The following is a 16,726-nucleotide window of genomic DNA, read 5'->3' as shown; positions in this document are numbered from 1 at the left end:
CCAGGCCATGATCATTCATCACTGTGACAGGAGGGGCCTTCTCTTCACACAGGAGTGTGTGTGTGTGTGTGTGCGGGCGCGATCGCGTGCTTCACATGGTCCAAGTATGCGTCTTGCTTTTAGGTCTTTGTTCTCTCGTTTCACTTAACACATGTCCAAACAAACATACACACATATGTTCGAGTACCGGTCAGTCAGCGAGTCCAGGATAGTGTGCCATACCGGAACACACTAACACTTTCACATGCATCTGCGGAATGAAGGAAGGCATACAGTGAAGAGAGAGTGAGTGGGGGAGGGAGGGAAGGAGGAGTGGGAGAGACCTGCGGCCCTAACTTGAATAATAGTGCAGTCACGCGAGTGTTGTGGCTGGAGCTGGGGTCAGGGTGTGTGTTGAAGGGGGGCTGTCTGGACAGACGGTAGCGGCCAGGGGAAGGTGGGTTGGTTGTTTGGGGGGACTGGGGGGTTAGGGAGGATGTGGTTTGGGACGTTGGGCTGTGTGGGTAGGGGGTGAGGGGGAACTGGATGTCCCCTGGGTGTGAGGGGCCTGTTGTCCCAGCTGTCACTGCCTCCGACCCCTCAGAGCAGCCTGTGTGGCACTGGGGGGTGCAAGGTGCTGGATGTGGAGTGTGTGTGTGTGTGGGGGGGGGGGGGGGGGTTAATATGGTAATGGTGAAGCCACTGTGGTCTGTGTAAACACAACAGGGCGATAGGAGGGATGGAGACAGGTGGGAGAGACTGAGCGAGGGATATATGGACAAGGATGAGGAGCAGTAGCAGAGCAAAGAGAGATGAGAGGAGAAGAGGACTTCCAATTGACAGATACTTTTCTCTTCCTCTGTTGAACTGGAGCTGACAGCAGGCGGTCTACTTGCCTAGTTCCCAAGGGCTCTGCGCTACGGACCTACAGCAAGAGAGGGAGAGGAGAAGGATGTACATTTTAGTTTTTTGTTCTCACTCACTCTCTCTGCTCCCCTCCCCCCAGCCCTCTGCAGTGCTTTGGTCCATAGGGATTAAAGTGTGATGGTTAGAGTGTGTATGTGTGTGTGTGTGTGTGTGTGTGTGGAGAGCCAAATCCAGAGAGCAACACAGATAAACTCTGCCAGAGATAAAAGTCCAACCTGCTTTCTAATAACAGAAATTGCTTTCTCTCGTTTCCCTTCATAATCTCCCCATTTCTCGCTTTCTCTCTCATTCCAGTCTCTCCATTGAGGGTTTCGATCATTTAGAGGGGGCACACACACCATCAGATCTCCTGCTGTCCCACTTTTCTCCTACTTCTCTTGTGGGTGAACCCAGTTGTCAACACACACAAACACACTTTTGTCTCATCTCTCCATTTGTTTCAATGTTCTCCTTATCTGTCTGTGAACTGTAGACTGGGACTCAGTTTAACCTTTGTTTCCAGACAGCACATCTGGATGTGTGTGTATGTAAAGTGCCAGTAAAGGTTAGTCCAGACACATCTGCTGCCCATCAGACAGAGCCTATCTCTGACCCTTCACTGGCCTCCTTTCTCCTCCCCTCTCCTGTCACTCAACCTGTCTGGCTGTTGCAGTACCCAGCTGATAGGGGGAGCTATTTAAACTGGAGCGGGTGTTTTTTTGTGGTTCCAGCCAAGGCGTTCCAAGGAAAGGTAATTTGTTTGGACATGCGTGTGTGTGTGTGTGCGCGTGCACGGTAATGGTTCACCCGAGGCAGGGTGTGACTGTCCATCATGTGAGCTCCGACACCCACGGTGTGATTGCAGAGTGCTGGTGTAGAGGCCAGAGAGATGTGATCACACCTGTCCCATTGAGTCACCTGCCCTGCCTCAAACTGGCACCCACTCTGTGGATACAGCAGTCACTTACCCTCTGTCCCTGTCTTTCCGTCGCCCCCTCTCTCCACTTGTCTCGCTCTCTCGCTCTCTCTCTCTCTCTCTCTCTCTCTCTCTCTCGTCCTCTGCCAACTCGGTGAATGCAAGGCTGTGAAGTTGCCATGACAACGTGGAATGGTGCGTGCGGTGAGTTGCCGGTCGGGTTCCTGCCCATGCTGAGCCTAGCAGCACAGAGAGAGGGAGAGGGAGAGGGAGAGGGAGAGGGAGAGGGAGAGGGAGAGGGGGGTGGTGGATGAGGGATGGTAGGAGAGACAGAGACAAAGAGAATAAGGGAGGAGGGATGTTGAGAGGAGAGAGAGGGAGAAGCCTTGCTCCATAAGGCCAGCCTCAGTCCCCCTATCCCAGGCAGCTCCTCTGGCTCTGCTGGTAGGCTCTGGTGAGCACATGACCCGGGTTAAGATCCCACTCTGTCCTGCATCCAAGCCTTGGACCACCAATGAAGTGAAACACCAAAGAACACAACCACCTCCCTCACTCTAACCAGTACATCAAACCAACACATTCCTCTCACAGACCTAGACTGAGAAGCCTAATTTGAACTTGTGCTGTGAAGGGTAACTTTGTGTGGTCGACCCAAGTGAAATGGTAACAGTTAGATGTGTGTTGTGGGTTAACAGGAGGTCTAGTGTGTCGTGCTGTGTGTTCCCCAGTGCAACAAGGCACAGAGAGACTTTGTTCCACTCACAGATGGGCCTTCTGATGGACAGAAACACTATCTAAATGCTGCCTTTACATGGTCCATTCACATAGGGAGGTTACACTGTGTGTGTGTGTGTGTGTTTCTTTATTTTCATTTGTGTGGGGACTGTAATGTATTTGTATGTGTGTTTTGTTTTTGTGTGTAATTGTGTAGAATGAGGGAGTCAGATGGCTGAGCGGTTAGGGAATCGGGCTAGTAATCTGAAGGTTGCTAGATTGATTCCCGGCCGTGCCAAATGACGTTGTGTCCTTGGGCAAGGCACTTCACCCTACTTGCCTCGGGGGTATTGTCCCTGTACTTGCTGTAAGTCGCTCTGGATAACAGCGTCTGCTAAATGACTAAATGTAAAATGTAATGTAATGTGCAGCAGTTCCAATTCATTAAATTAAATTCAAGATTCATGGTTGCTCTGCCAGTGACAGTCCCAGGCAACATTCATGAGAGAAGGATGAAATAGAGTAGGATAGAGTAGAAAAGAATGGATAGAACAGAATAGCATAGAGCCAGGTCCCATGTCTGGAGTCCATGAGCTACAGCTTGGTATTGAGTGACCTGAGTCTTCACACCTCTACTGGGATTTATGTACACTCATCTTGAGATTTACAGTACATGTGTGTGTGTGTGTGTGTATGTGTGTTTCTTTGTCCATTTATCTGATGTCCATCGTTTGTGCTCAAGGTTAATTGGTGATTCCTCACAGCTGCTGATTCCGCTGCCTGTTTGTTAAACCGTTCATCTCCCGGTAGTGAGTAGGAACATACCGGTAGTAAAATACCAACTGTCCACCAACAGATAACTAATTGTCAAAGGAGAGAGGGAATGAGATAGAGAATAAATGTGTTTAGTCCTGAGAATCTCTCTCCAGTCTCCCTCTCTTTCTCTCTCTCTCTCTCTCTCTCTCTCTCTGTCTATCTCTCTCTCTCTCTCTCTCTCTCTCTGTCTATCTCTCTCTCTCTCTCTCTCTCTCTCTCTCTCTCTCTCTCTCTCACACACACACATACACACTCCAATCAATCTAAATCAAATATGATTAGTGTCACAAGCAATGTCACAGAGGGTTTCACATATGCCCACAGAAGTACACCTGCCCTCCTGTTACCCTGTCCCCATCCCCTGTCATCCGTTGCCAGGCTTCCAGTCAGACTAGTGTGACATGATCTGTGACACTCTCAGGCTAAGGACAGACAAGGTAATGACCTGGCCTGACAGGACCATCAGTGAGACAGAGAGACAGAGAGACAGACACACAGAGAGACAGACACACAGAGAGACAGACACACAGAGAGACAGACACACAGAGAGACAGAGAGACAGACACACAGAGAGACAGACACACAGAGAGACAGACACACAGAGAGACAGACACACAGAGAGACAGAGAGACAGACACACAGAGAGACAGACACACAGAGAGACAGACACACAGAGAGACAGACACACAGAGAGACAGAGAGACAGACACACAGAGAGACAGACACACAGAGAGACAGACACACAGAGAGACAGACACACAGAGAGACAGACACACAGAGAGACAGAGAGACAGACACACAGAGAGACAGACACACAGAGAGACAGACACACAGAGAGACAGACACACAGAGAGAAAGGTCCCAGCATAAAAGCTGGTCTGGGGCTGGTGAGAGTGGGTGATGGACATCTTACTGGGAAGGCAGAGTTCAAAGTTCAGATTTAGAGAGGGTTGTTTTAGAAGTTAAGGATGTTGTGTACTTACAGTGTGTGTGTATTTGCACACAGGATCTGCACAGCTGGCTTTTAGCACCCTTGGTGGTGGCCTGGGGCGCAGTGACATTTCACATCCCTTCCTGTGGCTAAAATAAGTCCTTCAAAAGGGAGTGTGTGTGTTTGTGTGTGTCCATATGAAAAGAACATCCCAAATCTAGGCACTGTTGCTCTGGAGGGATTCAGTAGCATGGCTGTTTAGTTGGCCTCGTGGGACATTTTGGTGTTCTTTGAGAATTAATCATATACAAAAACTAAAGACCCCCTACACACACACACACCTCCCTTGCTCAGAGCAGAGCAGGAGATTGGGACTGGAGCTGCTTCTTTGATTGGAGAGGCTCTTTGATGAATCCTTCAGGGTGGTTCACCCAAGTTGTGCATCACTTTACGCTGGAGGCAGCAACTTCAACTTGTTCTAGTCTATTGGCCTCTAATAGACCTTCACATCTCTGTACCAGCCTCTAATAGACCTCCTTATGTCTATACCAGCCTCCAATAGACCTCCTTATGTCTATACCAGCCTCTAATAGACCTCCTTATGTCTATACCAGCCTCTAATAGACCTTCTTAGGTTTATACCAGCCTCTAATAGACCTTCACATCTCTGTACCAGCCTCTAATAGACCTCCTTATGTCTATACCAGCCTCTAATAGACCTCCTTATGTCTATACCAGCCTCTAATAGACCTCCTTATGTCTATATCAGCCTCTAATAGACCTCCTTATGTCTATACCAGCTTCTAATAGACCTCCTTATGTCTATACCAGCATCTAATAGACCTCCTTATGTCTATACCAGCTTCTAATAGACCTGAACCTCTCATCTGCCTGGGCGCTTCGTTCCTTTGTCAGCTTTTCATCAGTCTTCTCCTCTTGCTGTCATAACTGTTATTATCATTCAAGAGGATGCACCTACACCAGCCTTAGTGTGTGTGTTTGTGTGTGAGTGTGTGTGTGTCTGGTGGTGTGTGTTTGATGCGGATGATCCTTTATCGTTTAGTGCAATCATACTGTGTGGGAAGACTAGTGTGGGAGAAGGACAACTGAGAGCTCTAAGAGATGAATAGCTTGAAGTACAGTGTGTGTCTGTGTGTGTATATGCTTGTATGTGCTTCTGTCTGTCTGTAAGTGTGTGTGTGTGTGTGTGTGTGTGATACCCCTCCTGAATGGGATTAGCTAACAGCATTAGCAGAGACTGGTAATGTGCAGTAATTACAGTGTTCGGAATCACACCGTCACCAGGAGAGACGACAGACCATAATTAACATACTGTCATGTCTGTCGTGCCAGCGCCACACCAGGAAGCAGGACGAACAGAGAGAGCGCACCCAGGGTCTAGACCATAGAGCTAGATAGTGTTCACACAGAGATACACAGTAACACTATCCTGTTTATTCTGTTTCTATAGTACACATTCTATAATCTCACACTGCACCTGGTGGATGTAATGGATGGGCAGGATAGATAGTACACACACACACATACACACACGCTAAAACGGGAGGTTCACACACACCACATGCGTCTACCCACTCAGAGGAAGAGAGAGAGAAAGCGTGAAAATATCCCCGATAAATATTCATGTAAGCCTATCAGGGACCATGTTGTTACAGTTCTTAACCAATGATGATACTGGAAGCATCGGGGTGAACATCCCACATCCGCTGTCAATGCATGCTGGGTAATATCCATGCAACTGGCGAGGAATTTGAAACGTGTCGCCTCACGACCACCAGGTGTCGGTCGGCTGTTGCTATGGCAACCCGGCTGTGATTTTTACGACAGACCGAGCAGGGATGTTGTCGCGTTGGAGCTTTTGTGTCGCTGGAAAAAAGAGGTACCCTCTCCATTTACGTAACACAAACATGACATGTTGTGTTGGGGTCTCATTAGCGGAAATCATTCACAATGAAGTGCCCGTTGGGGTACATGTGGTGAACAAAATAAAAACATAAAATTCTTAACACCACAATCCTGATTTTATTGATGCAGTTTTAATCCAGTACAGAGTTATCACGCCCATTACTTTGCTGTAGCTATGTTGGTCTACTGTACATCACGCATCACAAAACATTGTTGTGATGTGGTCATATTTGGTGGTCATCTGGATATCCTGTCTTTTGAGGCTTTGCCCAAACCTTAACTCATCACAGAAAACATCATGTTTGTCTTTAATTAAATATGATTTTACATAAATGTTGCAAGACTTTGTGTCAGCAACACACGCGTATGTCATTAACTTGTCGTCGTTGTGTGGGACCACTGTTCACCAAGTATTGACCTTCCTCTCTGAATGTCCTCAGCTCTCAATTCAGAGCATGTTGGCCAGTGTGTGTGTGTGTGTGTGTGTGTGTGTGTGTGAGAGAGAGAGTGTTTGTGTGTGAGAGAGAAAGAGAGAGAGGGTGTCTGCACCACTGCGCCTGTGTGAGTGTGTCTAATATTAGAAGCTTATTTTCACATTCCAGTCAAATTTTTGCACATTCTAATTAACCCTGTGTAAATAAGATAAAACAGCATGGTGCCACAACTTCTCCCCCTCCCCTCCTCTGTTCCTCCCCCCTTCTGCTCTTCAGCCCTCCTCCTCTCCCCCTCTCCTGCCCCTTGTCCCCTGCTCAGAGTGTGACAGAACATCTGCCATAACCCCCCCCCCCCCTCACACACACACACACACATACCATATACAGTATCCCTTCATTATTTTACCCTTACTGAACTCTCTGTCTGTGTTAGACTGTTAAATGCCAAGGTTGGCATCTGGATTGCTCTCCTGCTGGAGCATCTAAGGGGCTGTGTCTGTCTTGCGTGAGGAGGCTGCTGTGGGGAGACAGCAACACAGAGAGTAGGCTGACAGGGTACAGGCATGCAGTCAGCAGAAACTCTGTGTGTGTGTGTGTGTGTGTGTGTATGATGACAACTCTTTATGTTAAAGTGCACAGCTTGGCATTTCAGTCCTCGTCCACCTGTCCCTTTCATGCACCTGAGGGTGGGAAATGAAATCAGCAAAAACATGGGACGGGGGCAGAACGGAGGAGAGGGGGGGAAAGAGGGGGGAAGAGGGAAAGACGGGAGGAGAGGAAAATAGGGGGTGAGAGGAAGAGAGATAAGGAGATGGGGAGAATTGAAGAGAGAGAGAGTGGAGGAGGAAGTGAGGGGGGAGGGGCGGGGGGTGAGAGAGTAAGACAAGAGAGAGAGCAAGAGAGAGCTAGCCCTGGCAGGATTACCTGGCAAGCCCAGACAGATGTTTAGCAGTAAAAGGGTTACTAAGGAATCCTTACCTCTATTGTCAGCGGGATCACACACACACACCTTAAATCAAAACTTGTTTATTTCACTGGCAGCTGATTCATCCTCTCTCTCTCTCTCTCCCTCTCTCTCTTTCTCTCTCTCTCTCTCTCTCTCTCTCTCTCTCTCTCTCTCTCTCTCTCTCTCTCTCTCCCTGAGTCCCCTGTGTTTAGCTGGTCTTCCGTTTACAGAAGAGACACCAGTGACGTGAGTGGGAGCAGGAAGACCTCTTTCCTGTAAACGAGCCTGTCCTTGTGAGCAGCAGGAGATGGACATCAAACCTGGGTCTCTCTTAACACCAGTCTGGCTTTATACCATTAAACCAAGATGTCCTCCTTTTGGTCTGAGCTCTTAAAGCATGACTGCTTTTATGACTGTGATGGTCATAAAATCTTCATCATCCTCACCTTAAGCAAGACATCTCAGATATTCTTAAATTGTGTTGAGAGTCTAAATGTGGTGGGGTTAGTCCTGGCCATGAATAAGAGATAGGCGCCACCTGTCACAGCTTTCACACCAGTCAGCTGGACACAGAAATAGCAGCGTGCGAAACATCTCTTTACCGACACCTCATTAGATTAACATGTGCACCGTGTGAATACTGGAAGCTGCCATGCAAACAGATGTAGAAACGTTTGTGTTTTGTTTGTGTGTGTGTGTGTGTGTGTTGAAGCCTATGTCTCCATCAGTACCGTGTGGCAGCTTGCTGCATGGCGACAGGTCCGAAGGCCAGCCAATCGATCGCTGTGGCATGATAGAAAATCACTTCCTGTCTAGTCCCCTTGTCCCCTGGGTTACACAGGATGGCAGAGATAATACCTGTGAAGGCATAACGTGTGTGTGTGTGTGTGTGTGTATTGTATAATTGGGTGCAAATGTGAGTGGCCACCAGTGTGTGACTGTGGTGGGGGGGTGAGTGGAGCTAATCATTCTGTAATTATTGCAGAGGACAGGATTAAGTGGTGTGAGTGTGTTTGTTTGTGTGCGTGTGTGTGTGTCACGGTTGTTCTTGTGTAACTCGGAGGGGTGTTGTGGTTTAATGACTCTCCCTGTAGATGGCAACGCACGTACACACATGCATACACAGTTTGTCTGATTGATAGTAAAGCACAAAATGATTCTAATTCGAAGTCCTCTGAGCGTCTTTGCTTGTGCCGTGTGTAAATGTGTGTAGAAGACAACGTGTGTGTCAATGTGTGTATGCGCCAGTTCTGCGGTGTCAGCAGAACTGTCCATTATTAAAATGGGACATCCACTAAGACCCAATAAGGCACACACGCTGTGTGTGAGTGTGTGCGCCCAGGGGTTGCCATTAGAAGTTAATGGATTACACAGTGTGACTATCGGGTGCTAAAATGTGAGTGTATGTCAGTTGTGTTTCTCCCCCCTTTGTCCCTCTCCCTTTCTTTCTCTCTCCCTCTCTGTCCCTCTCTCCCTCTGTCTGTCTGTCTGTCTGTCTGTCTGTCTGTCTGTCTGTCTGGCTCCCTCTCACTCTCTCTCCCTCGATCTCCCTCTGTCTCTCTCTCTCTGTCTCCCCCCATCTCTCTCTCTGGCTCTCTCTCTGTCTCCCCCGTCTCTCTCTCTGTCTCCCCCCATCTCTCTCACTCTCTCTCTCCCTGTCTCCCCCCATCTCTCTCTGTCTCTCTGTCTGTCTCCCCCCATCTCTCTCTCTGTCTCTCTCTCTGTCTCCCCCGTCTCTCTCTCTGTCTCTCTCTCTGTCTCCCCCATCTCTCTCTCTGTCTCTCTCTCTGTCTCCCCCATCTCTCTCTCTGTCATTTTTCTCCCCCCATCTCTCTCTCTGTCTTTCTTCCCTTCCTGTCCTCCAGGACATACAGAGAAATGAGCTCCTGGTGCCAGTTCTGTAGAACTGGGTCACATTCAGAAGTGGGCTGATGACAAGAGCCAGGCAGCTCTGAAGGTCTTCTGTAAACAAGAGTGTGTGTTCCGACGTCTGTGTGTATGCGGGTGTCTTAATTAGATAGTACATCTTTAGATTCCTATGCTATGTTGTATCTAAATGCTTTAACATAGTTTGGTTGAATTTTGCCAACCACTGTAATAGATGTCAGGAGTCTTGCATTATGTCAGTCTATTTCTCTTTAAGCCTCAAGCATCACTCCCCTCTTTCTTTCCCTTTTTCTTTCTCCCACTTCCTCCTTCCCTTCCCTGTAAGTGCTCCCACGTAGAACTAGGTCAAAGCCAATGTGTGTCTCTCTCAGTCATCAGTAGGACCTTTTAACACCCTGGCCACATAATCTGATTATCTGAGTTCTCAGGACTGCAGCCGGGCAGGATGAGAGGAAGAGAGTGAAGAGGCGAATTTGCAGGACAGAGGGGAGGGAGGGGAGGGGAGAGGAGGAGAAGACGGGAGAGAGAGGAGGGAGAGGAGGAGGAGGAGAAGACTGGAGAGAGAGGAGGAGGAGGAGAGTTGGAGAACACAGGAGGGAGAGGAGAAGAGAAGAAGAAGACAGGAGAGAGAGGAGAGGAGAGAGGCCATCCCCGCAGCTCTCCCTGGCGCTGCCCACGGTGTCTGTGTGTTGTCAGGCACACCGCTGGCTTGCTGCTGTCCCTGTGTTCTTATCAGACATGGAAACCCACACCCTTCCTCTGTTGTGTTGCGGGCGGCCTCAAACACTCCTCCGGGCCCATTTGATGGTTGTTTTTGTCCAGACAAAGCAGAGAAAATGGACCTTAATAACCTGGCGTTGCACTTAATTTCACTTTTAATTGGGGGAGGCCGATTGGCGGCTTCCTGGTTTTGTCTGTGTGTTCCTGTCTCAAGCTTGCTCGATAAGACCTGGGATGGTAATCAGGCTGGACACACACACAGAGCTCTGAGCTCTCTCCTGATTGAACGTGCGGTGGGAGAGACATGGTTGTGGTTGACTATGGGTGTCTCAGCAGACCTTGTGAGATGCAATGTTGCTGAGACCAGCATTTCTCTCTGAGCAGGTCTTAACTGGACATGGGAGGGGCTGGGGTGTGGGGGGGTGGTGGGGACTGGGGGGGGGGGGGGGGGCATGGATCTGGGGACTGGGGGGGGGGGGGAAGGCATGGATCTGGGGACTGTGTCTGGGGGCCATGGATCCATGTCCATTAAACAGGATCAATGGTGAGTGGCCGATCTCTCTCTGTCTCTCTCTCTCTTTCTGCCCTCTCTCTCTGGTCTCTCTTTTTTCTTTCTGTTGAACTTTCCATTTCTCTCTCCTCTGTCTAGCTCATTCCCCCACTGGTGTCCTCCCTTAGTTCTTTCCTCTCATTTGTGCTTGGCTCAAATGACAGCAAAGCGAAGAGCAAAACTGTCATTTTCTCTCCATCCCCTGCACAATGATCCTCTCTCTTTCCTCCTTACAATCTTTCTCCCCTTTATCACTTTTACCTCCCTATCTTTTTCTCATCCTCTCCACCTCTCATCCCCTCTCTCTCTCTCTCTCTCTCTCTCTCTCTCTCTCTCTCTCTGTCTCTCTCTCTCTCATCTTCCCTCTCTTTTTCATCCCTCCATCTGGGTGAAAGATGAAGTGGAGGAACACCCAAGCCTCTCATGTGTCCTGGTCTCAGATAAGGAGCAGTTTCCGTACCACTCCAGCACATTGTTATCCACACATACCCACACAAATATACACCCTTTTTAACTGATTTGAATCTGTAACCTCAATGACCACACTTTTTCGATATCACAAGGTTGGGGCTTTTGGAGCTTTCAGAGTATTTCAATCTCTCTCTCTCTCTCTCTCTCTCTCTCTCTCTCTCTCTCTCTCTCTCTCTCTCTCTCTCTCTCTCTCTCTCTCTCTCTCTCGCTTTCTCTCTCTCTTCATCTCTCTATGTGTATGTATATATGTAATAGAGAAGGCATGAGTCTGTGTGTGTGTGTGTGTGTCGACAGGGCTGTGCCAGGTCAGCCGGAAGGTGCCCAAGTGTGAAATGAAATGCATTATGGGTCGGTCGTGCTGGCAAGAAGGCTGGTGCCTCAGAAGCCTCTCCCTTTCTCGGTTTCTGTCTTTATATCCCTCTCTACCTCTATCCCTTTCTCTATCTCTCTATCATTCTTTCTATCATCCTGTTTCTCTCTTTACATGCCTCTCTATCCCTCTCTCTATACTCCTCTCTGTTTCTCTCTCTCTATACTGCTCTCTGTTTCTCTCTCTCTATCCCTCTCTTTCTCTTTCAGCTTCAATCAGTCATGTCCTTTTTTGTGTTGCAAAAAAAAAGATATTCGAAATACCAGGGCGTAAAGAAAATGAGCAATGAAAAAATGAACAAATACGTTAATAAATATATATAGTGCATATACTGTATAGTACTTAAGCCTATACACTATGTAGTACTACTGTATAGTTTTGAAACTGTTTTAAATGTATTTGTATACACATCTCTTTATATTTCTACACTCTTCTTGAACTGTGTATTTTCCCACCTCAACTGTCCCCAATCTACCCTAAGCACAATTAGAAAAATAACAATTCTGTGCTAGTTTGTCGTTTGGGCTGTATCAGTCCTACTCTGAAGTCCAGGCCACATAATGACCCACTGATATATATTCTCTCTGAAGTGGCACTGCAACCCAAACAGGAAGCTCGTGTTTGTTTTTAAATGTTGCAATGAGGTCATTTCCTGTCTGTCCGACGGCCAGCCAGCAGCGGATTCAAACGCTTGTTATGTTTTGAAAATAAGTCAAAAGGCACTGAGTTGAGGGGGTGGGGTGGTGGTGGGGGGACTTGACGAGAATCCCAGATGTTGACAGGAAGTATTGTCGTCCTCCGGCCCAACCTCTCACCCCTGAACCCAGCCCCCCTTGATGACATCACTGGTGGAGTGACTGACCATGTCCAGACAGGGGCGAGCAGCCTTGGCTGGAACTGACTCACAGCTCCGCTCTTTTTGCAGCGACCAACAGCTCCAGTCTCCTGCATTGACACACAGTCACCACACAGACACAGCAGAGCATATCTTTACCAACACCAGGGACACTGGCACAGAGTTGATCATTTATCAGATGCTGTATTCCTCCTCTCTGTCCTCCGGTCATTGTTTTAAAAATCCTCCATTTACAATCACTCTAAACTTCCCATTTCTGTCTGTCTGTCTGTCTCTCTCCCTCTCTCAGTATCTCTCCTCTCTCCCTCCTCCTCTCGCCTACATTCTGTTCCTGACAGTATCTCTCAACTTCTTCCCTCTCTTTTCTCTGTTTTGTTGCTCATGTCTTCCCCATTCCTACCCTCTTCCCGGTGTCTGCTGTCTCTCTCCCTCCGCCTTCCCACTTGCCTTCCTCCCCGCTCCCTCCTTCCCTCTCTCTGAGTGTTGCCGAGGGTTTCGTCATCCTCTCTGCAGCTGCCGAGCGAGGGAGGAGCGGCGACAGCTGGGAAGGAGAGAGGGATGGACGGAGGGAGGAGGAGGGAGGAAAGGGACAAAACTGAAGTCATGTTCAATTCCCGTCCTCTGGAAAACTCCTTCAACAGAATGACAGACTGGCCAAAGAAAAACTGCCAAATCAACGTTTTGTTTTCAACATTTATTGGTGAAGAATGACAGGACAAACAGGAGCCAATGAAATATCAGCTGTCAAGCTGCAGGGTTGGGCAAAAAAGCAACCAACCCCCCAAAAACCCTGCATCCCTAAAAATCACCCTTTACACTCACTGTTTTCCCCTCCACATTATTTTTGTTTGTCTTTTTTTGCATCCTTTTTTCAAAATGAATCTATTTACATACGGCTGTTCATGACTTTTGCTATAAAGGGAGAGAGCTACATACTTCTACAGAGGCTCTGTGGGGCACAGATACTTTGCAGACATTCAGCCGATTCTCAAAATCAGGATACAAAGAGTACAAATATCACCTTAGCGTTTTCTTCTCAAGTTACAATATAAGCTCAACTTTTTTTGTTCAATTTTCTATCATTCATCACATTCTCCTTCCCCCCCCCAAGACTCAAGGTATTAAAAAGAGAAATTACAGTATATAAAGCATATTTACAGGCAATATGACTCATCAATAATTTAGCTAATATTATCAACAAGCTGAAGCTAAGAGTTCATGTACATGTTGCTAGGCATTAAGAAGGGGGCGTTGGACTGGGGCAGGTGCAGTAACATCACACTCTTGACCTATCAAACCCTTTCTTGGTTTACATTGCACAAACAACAGCAAAGGAATGAGGAGACACTTCTATAGAATCCTAGCTACACTTGACACTTCTTTTTACACTCCTTGACAAAATACGGGATCCATTCTGAGAAGTATCCTTGTGATTGGTTCGTGGGCCATTTCGACCCTGCGGGGTTTGTCTGTCATTGGCTACTGTGCGGTGGGACTAGTTACTGTTACCTGAGGGGGAGGAGCAACCGCACATCAGATCGACAGCAGGTAGAAACGTGAGAGAAAGATAGAGAGAGAGAGATGGAAAGAGACTTTAATGACATCCTAATTTGAGGAGATTTGAACTGTAAACATAAAACCTGAATTATCTCTGGAGGTTTTGTTACCTCACTATCTGAGACAAAACGTCTAGGAATCCTAGTACGTCAAGCCTGGGGAATAACTACACTGTATATTCTGTAAAAATATAGTGTTTTCCAGTCTTTGAGTAAACCTCAACCTCCTGCAACAGTTGAATGCACTGAGATTGTGGATTTGAGTCATGTATACTGTAAACCTGTTCACGGTCGCGACCCTAGCTTTGAAATGTCTCCTAAATGATACCAAAGATTGAAAAACAGAAAATTCTGCTTTTATCTCTGTGGCATCAGCGCTGTTATCAAGTTGGAGACTCTGTCTCCAAACAACATCGTATAGAGTAGAAAGGCACTGTTGACCTTCTCCATGACAACGGACAGTGTGGCATGATGACCTGGTGTTATCTCTTCCAGGTCACAGGACAGAGGAGGTAGCAGAAGAAGTGCTGTGGCAGAGAACAGTCAAGGCAGAGGGGAAGTCAGTATTTAGGTATGTAAGTATATACCATTGGTCAGGACTGGGAGGTGTAAACAAAGCAAGATGAGTACGTTCATGGGAGGCTGTGCCACGTTCTTCTTGATGAACGCTAATAAAAAGGTTTTAGAGCGCCAATTATTCTTTGTTTCTGCAGTAATCAAAAATGTTGCCGTGGAAAGGGTCTGGCCAGCTGACACACTGATGCTGCTAGACCTGCTACGCCAGCAGGTCTGTCTGAGTGTCAGGGCTCTATGTAGGTCAGTGGAGCTTGAGGAAACACGGGCTTCCACTTGTAGCCTCCCCTTCTAAACTCACATAGGTGCCTGATGCCCTTGTTAAACACATGAGTCATCAGGTACAGCACACACACACACACAGCCTGCTGGCTAGCCAAAACATGCAAACCCAGCTTCTAAAAAACGTGTGTGTATGTGTGTGACTGTTGTCACTTGTGCAAATACACAAGTATTTGTGTATTTGCACAAGTATTTTGCGTAATATTACGCCTCCTAGAGCAGCATGGCTGGAGCTTCTTACAGTATCTATGAACAACAATCTGTGCTGCTAACCAGCATCACCTCAAATCCAAAACGTTTAGATATATTTATGTACATATACAAAACAAATAGAAAGTAAATGTGTTTATAATTTAATTTCCGACAGTCTGGCCTCTCTCATGTCACAATTAGAACAGCAAAAACGATCTTGCCCCCCCCCACAGTAGCGGTTGTTGTCATGGTGACAAGAGGCTCCGTGTGAGCTGGTGGTCTGAGGAAAGAGGGGTGGGGGGCGTTAGAGATGCATTCTAGAACTCTTCTGGAAGTCGACTCGCCTGTACATAGCTACAGTACAAACACTCTCACATGAGTCAGTAGGAGTAGTTGTTGTGTAATTACAAAAGAGGAATGCATTATCCATCTCCAAAGGGGACGAACTTGGGACACACTTTATCTTAGCTGGCAGGGATTCGTCTTGGTTGCTGTATTTCTGGTGCTGTGTGTGTGTGTGTGGCCTTAAGATTACAGTACAATACAGTACAGTACAGAACAATACCGGCATTTGGGACATCCATCTCTTACAGCCTACTGTAAAGAAGCTAACCAACATGGCTGCAGTAGACAAAGTCAATTCAGTACCGACAGTACACATCCTCTTCAATATGGCGAGCCTGGAAACAAATTGTGAATGATGTCATATCCTGTCCATGTTCTAGTCTTGTTGGAGGACACAGGTTTGTTGACCTAGACTCACCATGCTTGACAGAGGTGGGTGTGTGATGATGGTTGACACAAAAGGCAGTCTGGTCTAGTTAGAGAGCCTGATCCACCCTGGAAACTAGGCCAGACTAGACTATAATATAATAGACTTGACCAGACCAGGCCAGGCCCCCAGTCTGGTGTCTTTGTGTGTTTGTCTTTATGTAGACCACAGTTGTGTTGTTGTGACTTCACAGTGTCTCTGTGAGGCAGTCTGATCGTGGGGCTTGTATTTCAGACAGGTAGCCCTCCCAGTGGTCTGAGAGGATTGTCCACCTCACCCCCCACACCCCGTGTCCTTGGGTGGGTTTCTCCGAGTTCCAATTGGAGAGACGGTTTTCAACTTCCCCAAGATGTCCATCCATCCACGTAGATACATCCAAATGATTTTTTGGGGGGGTTGTGCATCGGTGATGGTGCGTGTGTGTGGCAGTGAATCTGTGTGGCAGTGTGTGAAGGATTGTGTACATGGTGGGTGTATGTACATGAATGGTAAGCACGTACAGTGTGCAGGAGTGTGTGAGTGTATCTGTGATGCTGTGCTGTCTGTGGCAGTGTGTAGGTGTGGCGGGCAGCGTGCGTGTGTATATTGGTTTGTGTGGCAGTAACAGGATCTTTACAGGGTATCAGTGTGTGTGTTTGTGTGTGTGTGAGGGTGTGTGCGTGTCACACTTCTGTCACTCTGGGATGGTGTCCCCTTTCTCTTCGGCTGCCATGGGAGACTCTTGGGGGCGGTGCTTACAGTGGCCCAGCGAATGGCGTGTGGCCGAGCGGGAGGGGCGGGTGATGCAGGAAGAGAGAGACTGGGAGGAGCAATCACAGGCCGCGTCCTGCGAAATGCAAAATCCAGCTTAGGAACAGATACAGGGACATTCCATGCGTGTGTGTGTGTGTGTATGTGTGTGTCTGCATGTAGACATGTTCATGTGTGTG

At 47.7% G+C, this 16,726-nt stretch overlaps 1 protein-coding gene across 1 annotated transcript in view; it reads right to left on the bottom strand.

Moving 5' to 3' along the window:
• Positions 1-13,101: 13,101 nt before the first annotated feature.
• LOC146250894 (microtubule cross-linking factor 2-like) overlaps positions 13,102-16,726 on the bottom strand; it is a 41,895-nt gene continuing 38,270 nt past the window's right edge. Inside the window, 1 exon segment of the mRNA XM_084680503.1 lies at positions 13,102-16,623. Coding sequence (XP_084536629.1) covers positions 16,471-16,623 — 153 coding nt within the window. The 3' untranslated portion in view covers positions 13,102-16,470.

This window comes from Hypomesus nipponensis, chromosome 18 (genome assembly GCF_054491055.1).
Source record: "Hypomesus nipponensis isolate SF chromosome 18, ASM5449105v1, whole genome shotgun sequence".
Lineage (NCBI taxonomy): Eukaryota > Metazoa > Chordata > Actinopteri > Osmeriformes > Osmeridae > Hypomesus > Hypomesus nipponensis.
This window is presented reverse-complemented; position numbering and strand designations above follow the sequence as displayed.